At 39.5% G+C, this 15,008-nt stretch overlaps 3 protein-coding genes across 4 annotated transcripts in view; 1 reads left to right on the top strand and 2 right to left on the bottom strand.

Annotated features, from left to right (window-relative positions):
- The first annotated feature begins 19 nt into the window (after positions 1 to 19).
- LOC128878219 (uncharacterized) lies at positions 20 to 5,505 on the top strand. Its single transcript, XM_054126239.1, has 2 exons — positions 20 to 116; positions 4,162 to 5,505. The coding sequence occupies exons 1-2, from the start codon at positions 22 to 24 to the stop codon at positions 4,634 to 4,636; spliced, it is 570 nt and encodes a 189-aa protein (XP_053982214.1). The 5' UTR covers positions 20 to 21; the 3' UTR covers positions 4,637 to 5,505.
- LOC128878215 (odorant receptor 9a-like) lies at positions 130 to 4,150 on the bottom strand. Of its 2 annotated transcripts, XM_054126235.1 has the most exons (11): positions 3,374 to 4,150; positions 2,843 to 3,003; positions 2,626 to 2,751; positions 2,434 to 2,551; positions 2,303 to 2,317; positions 1,937 to 2,198; positions 1,394 to 1,504; positions 1,225 to 1,315; positions 1,015 to 1,151; positions 795 to 927; positions 130 to 728 (listed from the first exon to the last, which is right to left on the bottom strand). In XM_054126235.1, the coding sequence occupies exons 1-11, from the start codon at positions 3,396 to 3,398 to the stop codon at positions 675 to 677; spliced, it is 1,233 nt and encodes a 410-aa protein (XP_053982210.1). In that variant the 5' UTR covers positions 3,399 to 4,150; the 3' UTR covers positions 130 to 674. The 2 variants fall into 2 exon arrangements, with proteins under 2 accessions (XP_053982210.1, XP_053982211.1); XM_054126236.1 differs by lacking the exon at positions 2,303 to 2,317.
- Positions 5,506 to 5,655: 150 nt separating the features above from the next.
- Positions 5,656 to 15,008, bottom strand: part of LOC128878218 (uncharacterized) — a 64,387-nt gene continuing 55,034 nt past the window's right edge. The window contains exons 4-5 of the mRNA XM_054126238.1: positions 12,552 to 12,874; positions 5,656 to 12,110 (exon numbers count right to left, since the gene is read on the bottom strand). Of these exons, the coding sequence (XP_053982213.1) occupies positions 11,984 to 12,110; positions 12,552 to 12,874 (450 nt within the window). The 3' untranslated portion in view covers positions 5,656 to 11,983. The remainder of the gene's footprint in view (positions 12,111 to 12,551; positions 12,875 to 15,008) is intronic.

Below are 15,008 nucleotides of genomic sequence, written 5' to 3'. Positions count from 1 at the left end.
AGGAGGGGACACGATTTCTCGATGGCTTTCAGTATTGTTCGCAATATCCGTGCAGTGACAAGGTGCATAGGTGAAGGTTCCTGGGAAATGGAGGCGAGCTTTGAGGATTTACCAAAGTAATTAGTTACAGTGTAATAGGTTGTACTTGCTTTTGAAATTGCGATCTCAGTGTCTCGATGAGCGAATGCTAAATCCTTGGTACGATATTGTTTTAGGAAAGTGTCTGTTTGTAAATGCGATAAACAAGCTATTCACGCTATAAATTCGAAGATTTGGGCACTTAAAAATCGATGATATTTGGATTAAATCGGTACTGTTAATTAATGGTAGAATTATCTACTATCAAGAGTACCGCAGGAATTATATATAACATAAACATATCCATCACGTGCAATATCGTCCATATTTGTTATGTGAAGCTTATCAAGAGATAACTCTTTGTATACTATATATTCTCAGAGAAGATGACTCCATAAAAAGTTCTGGTGTTACCTTCGAGTTCGCCTACTTTTTCTACTTACACGGACTCATTAGCGTCTTCCAAGTTCATAAAATAATGTTCATCGAGTGTCGCAGTAATTTTATTTGAGTATATTGAAAGTAACTACACTTGTCTGTCTTTATCATGTTCTGACGTAAAGGCCACTACGAAGTTACAGTGGTAATTTGACGAATTATTCCCTCACTGACGTCAGCATCGTGAAATACGACATGCTGGTTTTGAATATCTTAAAATATATACATATTCATAAGTGGACATTGTTAGAAGTACTCCGATTAGGCATTAAACATACATTTCCAAAGTTCTCCATGTTCATGTTGTACAATCCCCCTGCAGTTATTTGACACGGTATGCTGCATCTTAACTTCATTATGAGAAGTAGTCTTTGCACCCTGATGGGCGTTTCGTACCAAGTGGAGCCGTATCTATCGTAAGAATTGAGTAACGTTAACCTCGTGTTTATGTAAAGTTATTAAAAACTGTATCCTCCTTCCTACACGTCACGAACGTACATATTTTCAGCTAATTCGAAACTGTAATCCAGGATCCTTTGCCCAGGCAGGCTGATGAAGAACACGTGGAACAGCTGGGCAATGAGGAAACTAAAAATCTTGGTTTGTTCCGCTGGCTGATCCATGTATATGACCAACTGAAAAATAAAATTGCTAACGAACAATTCGATCGGTCAGCGAGGTAATTATAAGACTGATATAATTACTTACTTGGACCATCGTCATGCTTATAGAAATCATATTCATACCGATCGTTAACAGGAATCCCTTTCGGTTCATATCATTGAGGAGTTCGTAAAACCTTCGATTAGAAAATTAGAATGAGTTACTTGTGTTCTGTACGTAGTCTGCTTTTAATTCGTTATCAATCGATACAGACCTGAGTGCTTTTTTATGAAGGAGTATGCAATCTTTGATCTGTTTATATATGTCCTCCACAACAGCGTTTTTATTGTTACCAAAATTTTCCATTGCTCGTTTAAGCTCGTACCTATAGCGATCAGTGAAAAGAATGTTTAATTTGTACGCACATATATATTCGTTGGGGATTCGTTCGAAGTTGTTCCCAAATAGAGATTTAGTAACAGTTCTCACGATATTCAAGGATAGTACAGAAATGACATAGAGGGATATAGATCATGGTACCCATGATAAACAAATGAGAGGAGGACTGGACAAAGGGTCGAACTTTTCGCTGTTATGGAGAAATAGTATTGTATAGTCTAAGTAGTTGACCAGAGGGAGGATCTGGACAGTCCTACCACTCAATAACAGAGTTATGGGATGGAAGGTTTATACCTACGGGGGACTTTGTGTAGTATATTAGCCTCGGATGACCATGAATTTTTGAATATATTGAAATGATCTTGTGCATTATCGATTAAGTACATCGTGGAGTATTTAAATGTACTCTTGTATTTACCCACATAAGGCGAATAATGCACAGGCGTGGTGACTGAAGACCATGTACTGGGAATCTACAGAGTATATCATTGCGGCGAGTATAAACAATGCATAGGCGAGGTGGAGCATTATAGGATAAAAGTATTCGTCGTTGTCTATGTGATAATCTACTTCGAAAACTTGCGGCCGCGGTCGACTTTCATTTAGCGGTTTAATAACATCCAGAAGAGGATTAAACAATGGAACTATTGAAAGTATCAACGCAGTCATAAAGATAGCAACTAAAAAAAAATGTATATTATTAAAATTCGTGAAAAATAAGAAAGGTTGTTTCATCATTCTTTCTTTGTTTCGCTGTTTAAAATTTCATTTATTACAAACATACGTAACAACGATCCCACTGAAAATAAAGGCAAAGATTCATGAAATGATTTGCTTCTAGCGCTACCTGATTAAAGAAGGATCTGTCATTTAGAAATACTTGTTTGCAACTTAAAATTACAATAATGCACCTACTTCTGTACATGTTCGCAAGTTTACTTCCTCTACGAGTAATGGTGTCCAGAATACGTATTTCATCTTTGGTCTTGACCGTATTCCACTCCTCTATTATAAGACCGTGTAATTCTAGAAACTGCAATGCATTGATTTTCATGATGTTTTTCTTTTGCATTTCGAATTACCCTTCGCAATAGAGTGATTAAATACTCTTTCTCTGTTGAGGATGAGGCTTCCCAATTTTATCAGTGAAAGTATATCCGTGTTCAAAATTGGTACAGCGTATAACACTCCATCCATATCTTTAGCCATTATACATCCTAAGAAATGGATCCACTATCAAATGAAACGTTTCTATTGAAAAAGATGATTGTTCCATTGATTTGTCTCGATACATTACGAAATATTAATTTCGATAGGAACTTACGATAGGAATTAGCATGCTTATCACGCTGGATGATAGAAAAACGGAACGGAATACCCGTTCGAAACTCTTTTGACGAGGATGCTGTCCGCAAAGGAACAAATCCTTCATAACTATCTTGTAATTTGGATTGTCATCTAAACGGTTGATCTCGACGTGAGGCTCTGGAAAAATATTACGAAAGCGTAAATTCTACATTCCAATCTAATGTTCTGGTTATCTTCTTTAACCGTAAAACGGAAAGGTCACTGTTTAGTCTTTTAATGGAAAGATTGAGTAATTTTTACTACTTTTCAAAATACCCAATTTTTTACCGTTCTTTTCATTAGTACATAAAGTATCAAGGAATAAGCTATCAACGTGGTTAAAAATAACAATAAATTTTAAATGTAAGTTTTTAATAAAGTGTAAAGAAGTAACAAAAGGTAATGCAAGGAGTAAAATTAACTCGATCTTTCCATCCTAGAGTTAATTTTCGATTAGGCGTTCCTTCGTATTTTATAAATAATATATCGAACCATGTAAAAATCTGACCTGTATCATTCATGTTTTTAGCCATAATTTCTCCAGAAATATCGATGAGAATAACGTTGCACTGGTAGATTAAACTCTCGGTGATCTATTCTGTCCAGAGGTCACGAGAATAGTATTCGTTTAGCATTTCTCACGAAGCCGCAATTCTTTAGAACGCGAGGACTATTAATGAAGCATTAAAATATTTATCGACGCTCCTGTTCTAATGCCATCCACGTACGTAACACGTACGTAACAAAGCGAACGACTATAGTTAAAGAATTATTAAGGGTTTAATTTGACGTACTTCCTAGTATTTTTTATTGTCAGAACTTAGAACCGGGTCTACATAATTTCTTTGAATAATCCCTCATCGCGCTCTGTCATTTTCTTATGTAATTATTTTACTTCTAATGATAGGATGTCGCATTGCACGCCACGTCGATTCATCAAACGCGGCGATACTTAATACTCGAAGGGCGAAAGGAGGGGAGGAATTAATGAGCCAGTTAAATAATCCAACCTAGAGGGAATCTATCCTTCTAAGCTGTCGTCTTAGATGCTGTCTTTTAAAGGAATATGCATTTTAGGGGAAAATAGAATGGTGCAAATAATGATAATACGAAGCTATTTAATAATAACGAAAACACAAAGTGACGTGCTTGTGGCTAATTGCGAAAACAAAATAGGAATTGCTCGCTAAATTTATCGAAAACCGTTGCGTGTATAAATAGTGAAAATGAATTTTTGAAACGCTACCTTCCGTGATTTTTGCACCGCGAGATCATCGTGGATCTGTTTGCTTTCAGGTCGAACGAGTGCGAGCCGATAGACGCGATGGATCTCCGTAGTTTAACCTTCAGGTCCCTCGACTTGAAGGATTCAACGCCACCGCAAAGTGATTTTCTCAACCTGGATGACGACATTGAGGACGATCGAGACTCGTCGAGGCAGAGCAACGAGGAGTTGACATCCTCCAGCAAGCAGAAATCGAAGGAGTTGAAGACGATCGACTTGGACGAAGTCGCTTGGCATGACACCGCGGACAATTGCTGGATTTGCATTCGTGATTTCGTTTACGACTGCACGGATTTTTTGAAGAACCATCCTGGTGGCTCGGACGTTATACTCGAGTATGCTGGCAGGGACGCCACGTTGGCTTTCATAGGCACTGGACACACGAGAGCTGCCACGCGGATTTTGGACAGGTTTCTCATAGGTGAACTTCCACTGGAGGAGAGGATCTTCCGTGTGCCCGATGGGGTCAAGGTTCCTGGGTTCTAAGACCTTAGAAGGGATCCTTGTTCTTCATACGAACGAGGTGCGAAGGCTTTTGTATGATTTCGTGTGAATTTCGAAATTTAAGATTGTATGTAACAGTACAGGTACATTTAAAGATGTTCCGAAGCTCACTTGTAAAACTTAGCGAAATCATAGAGCCGTTACTTTCTTAATTTTCAATTAGTATTTATATTAATCTTTCATTGCATGGGTAAAGGTGTTTCCTCCTTGTATGAATGCTGTAGGAATTTGTATTGTACCTTAATTGTATTATTATCACATGCACTTTTTGTCCTGTTTGAATAATTTATATTATTTTAACGAAAGAATTTGGATAGAAATAATATCCCCTCTTTTGTTACACACATATAATTTCAATTTTTTCATTCCTCTTTCATAAATGACCAACTTGATTTATGTTGTCAAAAATTCCACCGACTCGAAAACTGTGCAAAAAGAATATTATTTATTAACGCTAACGACGAAGAATGGTTGGCAACGACTGGTTTATGTTGTACTTATACTTGCTTAACTTTACGAGGATCTGCGCGATTAATATAAAAATATTTAGAAGTACGATTAAATTATTATTTATTGAACAACTGTGAAGTATTTATTAGCGACTTAAAACTATAGACTTACCTCGTGAAACCATAATCTCAAAAGATTCGGGATTACAATATGGAAATTAACCCTTGGGCATTCCATGAGTTTTATGTTTAAAAAACAAACATTTAATTCACAACTTAATTGTTAAATAGATTTAAGTTACACTTATTTCCTTCGGCCAGAGTAAGTTCATCAGGTTTCTCGAACACTTGTTATTGGTACTCGTCTATGAAACAAATTTGGAATAAAAAGAATTATTAATAGCTAATGTATTATTAATTAACGGCCACTCGATTAACATTTATTCTCAAAAGGATCGAAGAACAAGTTATCTAGGTGGTAATTGTTGAGGACATGTCCTGTTTAGTATGATAGCCACCGAAGTGGCGTTAAGTCCGTTCTTCGAAGCATTGTCCCAATTACATTGACGTGTGCATGTGGGAAGCCGTCCGGGTTATTGCGGAAGGTGTGTCATTCTTTAATTAGATATCGTGAAATTAGATACGTTTCTCGCGTCTGCGGTGATACGCCGAGATATTTAAGTCCCGCCTTCGCGATTATTTTACATAATCCTATCTATTTTTTTCTTTGTACCTGATTTGCATAAGAAACCTATATGTTTCTATTTTTTTTTTTTAAACCTAATTCCCTCATCTCGTAAACCAGAGTATCAAGTTTCGTATACTAAACGTCAACTCGACATTTGTGAAAGATGTTTTCGATGATGAAAATTTGTCGTTCTTTAAATTTTTGTTTTTCTAGTTTATTATAGCACGAAAAATCTCCTGAAATGTTTGCCTCATTGTGTCAACAGTGGAAGCGTAGCGATGTGCGAATCCAACAAAAACGACTATTTACGTTCGATGAAATTTCTGTGATTCGCCAACAAATTTCCATCCGTAAACTCTGAAGAAAGTCATGGCGAATATCATCCAATTATTGGGGGCAAGCAGTTGATAAATTCCTTGGGTAATGTATTAACTAATTTCACTAATCACTTTACCTTCGTGGTCGCGAAACCTTTTTATTTTTATATTGGAGGTAAAAAACAAAACGATTGGAGTGTTTTTACACCGGTACAGTATATTTCTTGGTCCTCTAAACATTCATAATATACACAACATACAGTATGACATAGCGATTCAGCTTTAGTTCGTCGTTAATGGGTTACCGACGGAACGTTATAATTAGTTTCTCGTTAGTCGCGAACATTTTTACTTCCTCCATCATTTCATTTCGTTTATATATTTAGAAGGTATCATTGTGCTCGACGGCAGGAAAAAGACAACGACATTCACGGAAAATAATACGAGGTACACGACGATGAGAAAAATATTTCTATGTCATTGTAATGCATCTACAAGATACCATCGTAGTTTTTACTTACAATACTACTTCATATAACTCCGTTCCCAATACGGAACACGCTTTTCCACCGTGACGTCGTATTCTTCCATTACATTCTCACGAAATAATTCCGTTTCGTTGGTACTGGTTCACCGGAACACCTTTTGATCCAGGTCGTCCCCTCTCCCGTACAAAGTACCACAATTCGCGAACCAATCCAGCCTTCGTATCGTAAACGACGTGTATCGATAACGCCGCTTTGCAAATTTACGTAAGTGTTCGATCTACAAATTTTAGAAATGTCTCGCTCTTTGGCAGTTCTAAGTTCCATTTCTCTGCGATTGTGACGGTGGAAGCTGCGGAAGATATCCACATCGGTGTTGCGACGTGTCCTTTCACATTTATTAACCATTATCGTTTGAACGATCGACCGTGTGCGCTTAGACGTACGTCAGCTCGCAGAATGATTCTTCTAACGCCGAGAATTAAAGGGAGAAAAAGAATAAAGAATAATCCCCATTTGATTATCTCCACTGCTTTATCTCTTTGCCCCGAGACAATGAAATCCTCAGTTGATAGGAGAATCATCTACGTGTCGCATCGGCGTGAAACTTGACTGAAGATTTACTAACATTAGATTGTTTAAACGCGGCGAGCCCCGCGGGATCCTAATCTATGCGATTCCTTCTTCGTAACATTAATATATACCGTCTCCTTCGCGATTTACTTTTAAACAAAATTTAACGTCTTCACGCACGTTGCATGCCAGTGAAGGGTTTATCTATTGGTAACTCGTTACGAAGCGCAATAATTCCTCAATCGCGGTTCATGGGACTTCTCCTCGCGTCGCGTCGTGTTCATAAACTACTTTGTCTCGGAGTTCGTAATTAGTTCGCAATTATTCCGCGCGAGAAATTATTGATGTACTAATTTGAGAGCTAACTCGAGTGCTAGTTCTAAATGAAATGAATTTATTATAATGAAATTGTCGAATGTTTCTTAATTCTCTCGGACAAATTAAAGTTTTCTTGGCGACCGAAACATACGTTGGGTTATATTGGATTGAAACCAATTGTGTTATTTTAACAGACAGAAACGTTGATTTGGTGTCGAGAATAATAACGAAGTTTCGCCATGGAACATCATTCTCCATCGTGGCGAAGTGTTCGTAAGTCAGATTATTCGCTGTTACGTTATACCTATTCGAATATACGTTACGTTCTCCACGAAACGATGGCGATCGTTATATACAATAATGAGTAACACGTTACGTGTTATTAACGAGTATCGTGCATCCATTTCGTGCTATTGGATCGATTGGAAGCAACTTTTGTGTGAAACATCATTCGCTGATGCGATTGAGAACTCAATTGCTGTTCGCGGAACGCTTTTCTCGAATTATCAAAACTATTTGCTTTCGAAATGAATGGAAAGTAATTCGAAACGTTCCTGTTTCCGAAAATGGAGACTTGACCGTGTGTACGAATAAGTCCTAACTGTAAGTAGTATTTTGTTGAATACGGTAACCCTGATAAAATCAGAATTGACCAAATTTTTCTTTAAATAATAGATAATACAGACAGTTTATTCAGATGTTTCAAATATCATCTAATTATTTCTTTTACTACTTCCATTTCAAGTGACGCATAACAATTCATCGAAATAATGCTCAACCCTGGATAGAGATATAATTTTTTTTAAACTCGTATCAACGTTCGACAATTCGTAAACAGCGTTCTGATCGTTCGACGAACAGCACTGGATATTTACAAGTACAATAGACCGCGTACGCTCGAAAAAGGGAACTCTTAGTTTCTAATCGACAGGTCCTGCCGTCTAAATTACACGTAAATCGGTACGTTGTTGCTACGCGAACGCGTCGACGCGGACAATTTTACACTAGTCTACACTCTTAACACGCTTCTGCATTTAAACATCGACTTTACACGCTACTTTCTGCTTTGTATGTCGTTAGGACAGCCTATTCGATAGTGCGCCGCCTAGAGCGGGCGTCGTTACTTAATTGCGGTACACCCCTATCGTCTGATACGGTACGTCGAGTGGCTCGATAATTTTACACAGGTTAATTACTGTGATTACCATTAAAATTACGGTTATGGTTAATGGCGATTAGGTCGCGTCTAAGGAATGAACGAATTTCGCCCGTTCGGGGGGTTGTTGTAATGCGCCGTACGTGGGACTCGAAGCGATATTCGCGTAGAAAAATTGATGGCCTGATCCTTAATTAAAATGGTTACACGTTTCGTTCGCCAGATTATTTGGCCGATAAGTGTTTCGTTATTTTATGGATGCGGTAGAATGCTACTTAGAAATTCCTTCGAATACGTTGTAGCACCCATCTGGATAATTAACGTTCTACCGTATATCTTCGCCAACATTCAGCCAACGAATCGGTAAAACTATTCTTAGCGATGAATACTTATTGGACACTTTATTTTACATACTTTATATGCGCGTACATGTACATTTATTTCAATGAGACGTTTGGATATTATCATGGAACAGAGTTTGGCGTTACTCGAATAAATTCTCACTCGAGTGATCATTCGATTAAAGATTTATTCGAATAGATTTTCATGCATCCTTTCGAATAACGAATGAAATCTTATCCGTGCAAGCCTGGTTTCGATAACCATTGATTACTCCGTATTCGTTATTCGAAATAGAATGTACCCAACTCTGTCGTGGAACCGCGTCCGAAATTAACGAGTACGTTTTCGTTCGACTTCGTTAAATATTCAGACTGCCGGGAAACGAATCGATGATCTGGTTCCATGCAACGTAGCGCAAAGAAATTACCATAATCCACTGAAAGTTTGCAAATTAAATTCTACGGACAGCGCGCCCGTGGGACGTGTCTGCTTCAAAAATAGTTCAGAAATACTTTTTCTGCTCTGTTTCGATGAAAGATACTTTCCTTTGTGTTATACCGAAAACACCCGGAATCTGGCAAACAATTACAAGGTGAAACTCGACGATACACATTTAGAGATCGAACGAAAGATTCACCGGGAGTTTCGTAATCGATTACGTTTATATACAACAGGACAGCGAAGATTAAATTGTATCCCTACACTCTATAGAAATGTATATCATTTTTCGTTTCTCGTTAAACACCCACAATTCCCTTATATCGTACTATAGCTAGAACAAACTACGACATTCGTCCGTATTAAACGTTACAGTGACAAAAATAAAAATTTTATACCGGCGCTTCTACAAGAATTTAAGTTCCGCTTGTCTCGTTTCGATCGCTAAAAAACAAGCCGAATGTTTCGTTCGTTTATTCGTTAATATTATCCAACCGATAGGAGAAAAAGTTACCATTTTCTTTTGGAGGATAAATATCTCTTTCAAAAAAATACGAGAAAGTAGAAGAATGAGAAACTCGCAAGAAAAAAGCAGGATCGGAAGGTTCGATTGCTTGTTGCGTGTTGGCAACATAGCGTGACGACGATGAATATACTTGTAGTGAACACAGAGCACGGCCTTAAGTATTTTCTTTCCTCGTTTTATTTATTTGTTAGGGAGCGTGTGGGCGATGAACACGAATCTTAAATGCCGTTTCGAGACGATCGGCATGTTTTTCGATCATCTCCGATGATTACGAATTCTTTCGTAATTGAAACCGTTTCGATGAGATTCATTGGAAATTTCGAATTCGTTTTGCCAGCAAAAACGTATTCTTTGAGAGAAGAGAAATGTCACGAAATGAACGATCTCTGAATACAATTAACATAGTCTCGGTAATTAGAACAATATTTTAAGTTTGAACTTTTCGAATTCACGAGTCAATTAATAAATTACGTAAACACCAGAGATTTTCTTTCAAAAATAAATTGTGAACATCGAAATTTTCATTCCACAATTTTAGATACTCGAAGATTTCGACGTCAGTCTCTTCTTTCATTCAAGATTTCGTCCGATCTGTTTATAGCGTTCGAGTATCCTACGTTAAATAACAAACTCATTTATGCAAATAATTCGATGCAACTGTACGTGATTATGTACGTGCATCAAAGTACAAACATTGGGAACGTTTACATAAACATACTACATGCAAATTATAATACATACCCGTGGTAAGTAGAAAAGTCCTATGCAATTGACTGGTTATCGGCAAAGAAGGAACAGAAGATCTATGTATCCTTCAAATTAGGCCAAAACAATCGCTATGCGTATTCGAACCGTTGCGCCTTTTTCTCACAACGCGAAAAACCTAAATTCGTTTTCGCGAGTAATTCAAAACAAGGAACATTAAATTCACCGAGTTTTTCCCATTGTTCCTGCTCGAATTAGGCGCACGGATCCTGGACCAGCCAGGAAGGACGAAGGCAATCGGAAAATTCATCGTTCGCAATGCGCATGAGCGATTTCTCGAGTACATAAAGAAGATTGCTCGTCCACCAACCGTGAGTAATGAAAAGAATGTTCACGTTCGAGCATTCTGCTAGCTCGTTTAAATAAAAATTGTATTCGAGTGATGGAATCGTTTGAGACAGCGTTTTCGGTTAGTTGACGTTAGATTTGTGCGAATGACGGTGATCATTCGAAGATCTACAGCTGGGAGATTTTCGGGACCAGAGTAGGTAGTCCAGCTTGTATTGTAACGATAATAATTTGCAGGGAACATTTACATTTACATTTCTGTGTTCATTTCGACTTCAAGCTTGGTCATTTAACGGAACCGAATAATTCTAAAGTTGATCGATCAATTAAAAAATTTCAATTCAAATACTTACGTGTTGCATATCCGCGACGAGTCTTAAATTAAGGAGCCTCGGTTACCGAGCAGTTATAAATTTCCTTCCGAGAGACGATCCAAGGTGTAAGGTCCAAAACGTAATAACGAATCACACAAAACTCGTCCATGTTCTCCACAAATTATTAATTTTCAGTGCCGTCGAGAGATGTCGATACAACAGGCGCTCGAAAGTTCCACCAATTCAAGAATTTCTTGCGGCGAAACTCCGCGTTTAGAAAGTTTCCACTGCAGGACTTGAAAATTTCCAATGTCTTCTGGCGTCTGGAAAGTTTCGAAATCCTCGAAACCAGAGAAATTTTCGAGTGCCTGGACCTCTCAAAATTTCCCCGTCGAAGACGTCGAACGAACTCCCGTTTCACCCTCGAATCGAATCGAAGCTCGCGTTCAAGTTTTACGGAACGCGGCGAAAGAAGGAAGGAGTCTGGGGAATAGCGAAGGTACGAGATCGATTGTATCGAAGTCGATTCGTGGGGGATGTTTCGTTGCGTCCGCAATGAAATTCTTCCTTTTCGAGCGACCACCGACGAGACACTGTTCTCGAATACAATTTTCCTGGATCTCTGGAATCCTTGGTTTGTTTCGTCTCGTTCATCGGATGTTTGGAGATCTTACATCAAACTGCAAAAGGCTAGTCCATTCTCGAACGCGGATTGCAGCGCGGTCGTCTCCATGCAGAACGCGCCGTCTTCGTACGTCGCGATTCTTTGCTGCTGCACTCGACTCTCGCTCTGCGATCTGAAATTATTTTTCATTTATTCGTTCGACGTTTTTATCGTATTCAAAAATAACGGTGAGACGTTAGGTTAATTCTTTGTGCATAAAGGTTGAAACATTCGTAACCATTACGGATCTCGATGCTACTATACTTTCTCTACTTAAAAAATTCGCTTATATTTCACAATCTCGAACGTATTGAATCTAGTTCTGCATCGTTCCCTCGCCCCATCTGCAAACATTTTCATTCAAGTCTGGGGATTCCTAAAATCGGCGCAGACGCACAAATCAGCCAGCGTCGAAAAGAGTCGTTTCCTACAATGGTACTTGCGTCAGTTCCGCCTTGTACAATTCCCAAGGGTGTCGTGGACACGTGGTCGACGGGAACGGGAGTCTAAATTATTTCGTGCCTTTCCATTCCTGGAACGAACTATCCGACAACGTCTTTGCCTCGAGACTCACCTGGGAGGCATTTTTCGCGTTCGCTGCTGGTTCGTCCTGGTTTGCTGCTCCCTGAAGGTTTGCTGATTCGAGAGGTAGCTGTCCCTCAGCACAGCGCCCTGGCGGTGGTGTCCACTGGACCTCTCGTTGTTCTGTGACAACGACAACTGCTCCAGATACTCCCTGAGCTCTGGCTGGCTCGCCAACAGCTCCCGACGCGTTTGAGCGCTCATCGCTTGAGGTGTCGTCGTCGAATCCGACCACGGCGGCGGCGGGGTGTGAGATCGAGACAGCATGGCGTACTTGTGACACAGGTACTCCTCGTAGGTCGGTGGCAGGCCAGACTGGAATCAAAGATCACTGGTTGGCGGCGGATCGAGTCAAAAATCAGGGAAGGACGCAGCGATCGAAACTTGCTACCAGTAGTTATTGAGAGAAAATTTTGAAACTTTGTACTTTTGTAAACAAACAAATATTTAAACAATTGTTTTGCATTTTTGAAAAAAAAATTTATAAAAGAAAGGTCAAATCTATTATTTAAGGAGTATTTTAAAAAGAAACTAGTCTGTCGAGAATTTCGCCGAAGGGTAAACTGTTAGGAGAAATAATTTGATAACGAGGCAGCCGGTGGTCGGCATTAATTATATTGTTTCCTGTAATTGGTCGGATTGTCGGAAAGCCGAGATGGAAATCGCGTTGAACAGTAGGAATGCGACCGACGCTACGTTTAATCTTTCGATTCGAAGCGAAGCTGCCAGGGGCTTCGCCGCTGTAATTCAACTAATTGCTGTTGGGGAAAGTTTGACGGGAAATGTTGTTCAATCTTGCGCTCCGAATTTGATCGCTGGTGGGCGATACACGCGATGGGTCCTCGAAATACGAAAACACATTTCCGTTGATGGTGGATTTGACTCTACACAGTCAAATATTTTTTTATTTCACTGGTTGGGTGATTCTAGTCCCTCCTTGTGGATTCGAGTATATAGAAAATCAGTTTGCCAATATGTAATTATTTTGATCATTGTTTATTCGATGTTGAAACGAAGGTCGCCGCTGTTTACGATGCGACGACTCGCGGAGAATGAAAGAAAACAGTTTTTTGGCGCGGTTGAGGATTTGAACTCGAGCCAATTGTTTGAAAAGCAAAAACTCTGTTCGGCGCGCCATCCAGACGCCATGCGTTCTCTTCCTTTTTCGGTTACTTCACTTCCAGGGAGTTATTTCTGCGGTAGTTCTCGGTATCCTGAATGGAAACGTGATTCATCGACGCTGTTCGGAATCCAATTTAACCCATTACGATATGTCGTACATAGAATACATCATGTGCCTTCACCGTACGTGTCACTCGTCGCTGTTCAATGAAAATTTAGTATGTATTTGGTTTCGAAATTAGTGGTCGAGACATTGGGAAATCGTGTACAAGTACAGAGAATCAATTTTTCATATGGCTCAATTGAAAACGTAGGGAAAAACGGTAAAATAAAACTTCGGTGCTTCGTATTATTCGCTTAGTTAAATATTTGCATCGTCGTCGTTCCATTTCACCGCAGTGCCCGCGATTACAGTTATTGAAAATCCGTGAATCACCGTCGACTCGAGAAATGCTGCCATTCGATCCCCATTATCCCGTAACGAACAATAAACGTCGAGAAGATCCTCCGCGTGTGCGTCGCTAACTTGTATTGTGCACGACGTCGTCACGCTTTCATTTGCGTGTATGAAATCCTCATCGTAAAATTAAACGTCGCAACGGGGGTTTCGGCTTTACTTTCGCAGCAGCATTAATTGCCTAGCGTTGTGCTCTGAGCGCGTTTAATTAAAGCTCGCGAATAATTTAATTATCGCATCATCGGCGTTCAGCGAATTTTCTGTACAATTTTTGAACATTCCCTCGCGCAAATAGAACGCGGGGATCGACGACTACGTTCTTTTATAGCGTGATTTTTGGAAGCAAGGGAGTGGTGAAAATGCGTAAGAAGTTTCTTACTCGCGAGGGACAACTTCCAATTTAATCATTTCTCTCTCAAAAATAACGTTAAAGCTTCTTTACATTGCAACATACGCCAGATCCAACGTTGAATGCATTTCCAATTCTTCCATTCGTCACAATCGCGGTAGAGGGTGAGAAGTCTATCAGAATCGTCCGAGGATCTCTCGGGGTTGTTTTGAAATGGAAACAGTAAATTGCTCGCAGCTTTTTCTATCGACGTTTCCATCGATGTTTCCCGATTGCGGAAACAAGTGACCTCGAAAACTAGAGACCACGGATCTGACGAATAGCCGCGCAGTTATTGGCCTCGTTTCTGTCGATTTTCATCGACGTCTGCGAGAGGAAAGTCACCGCGAAAAGGGCGTAACGAAATCGAGTTTCTAGAGGGAAACATCTCGCTTCTACTTTGCCTGGGTGTTTTCGATCGCTTTAATGAGATCGCGCGCGACACGGAAAAGTGGCCGCGCGGATCGTCGCCCCGAGCTGAC

The sequence above is a fragment of the Hylaeus volcanicus genome, chromosome 6 (genome assembly GCF_026283585.1).
Source record: "Hylaeus volcanicus isolate JK05 chromosome 6, UHH_iyHylVolc1.0_haploid, whole genome shotgun sequence".
Lineage (NCBI taxonomy): Eukaryota > Metazoa > Arthropoda > Insecta > Hymenoptera > Colletidae > Hylaeus > Hylaeus volcanicus.
Note: the sequence above shows the minus strand (reverse complement) of the source record. Positions and strands in the feature narration are given on the sequence as shown.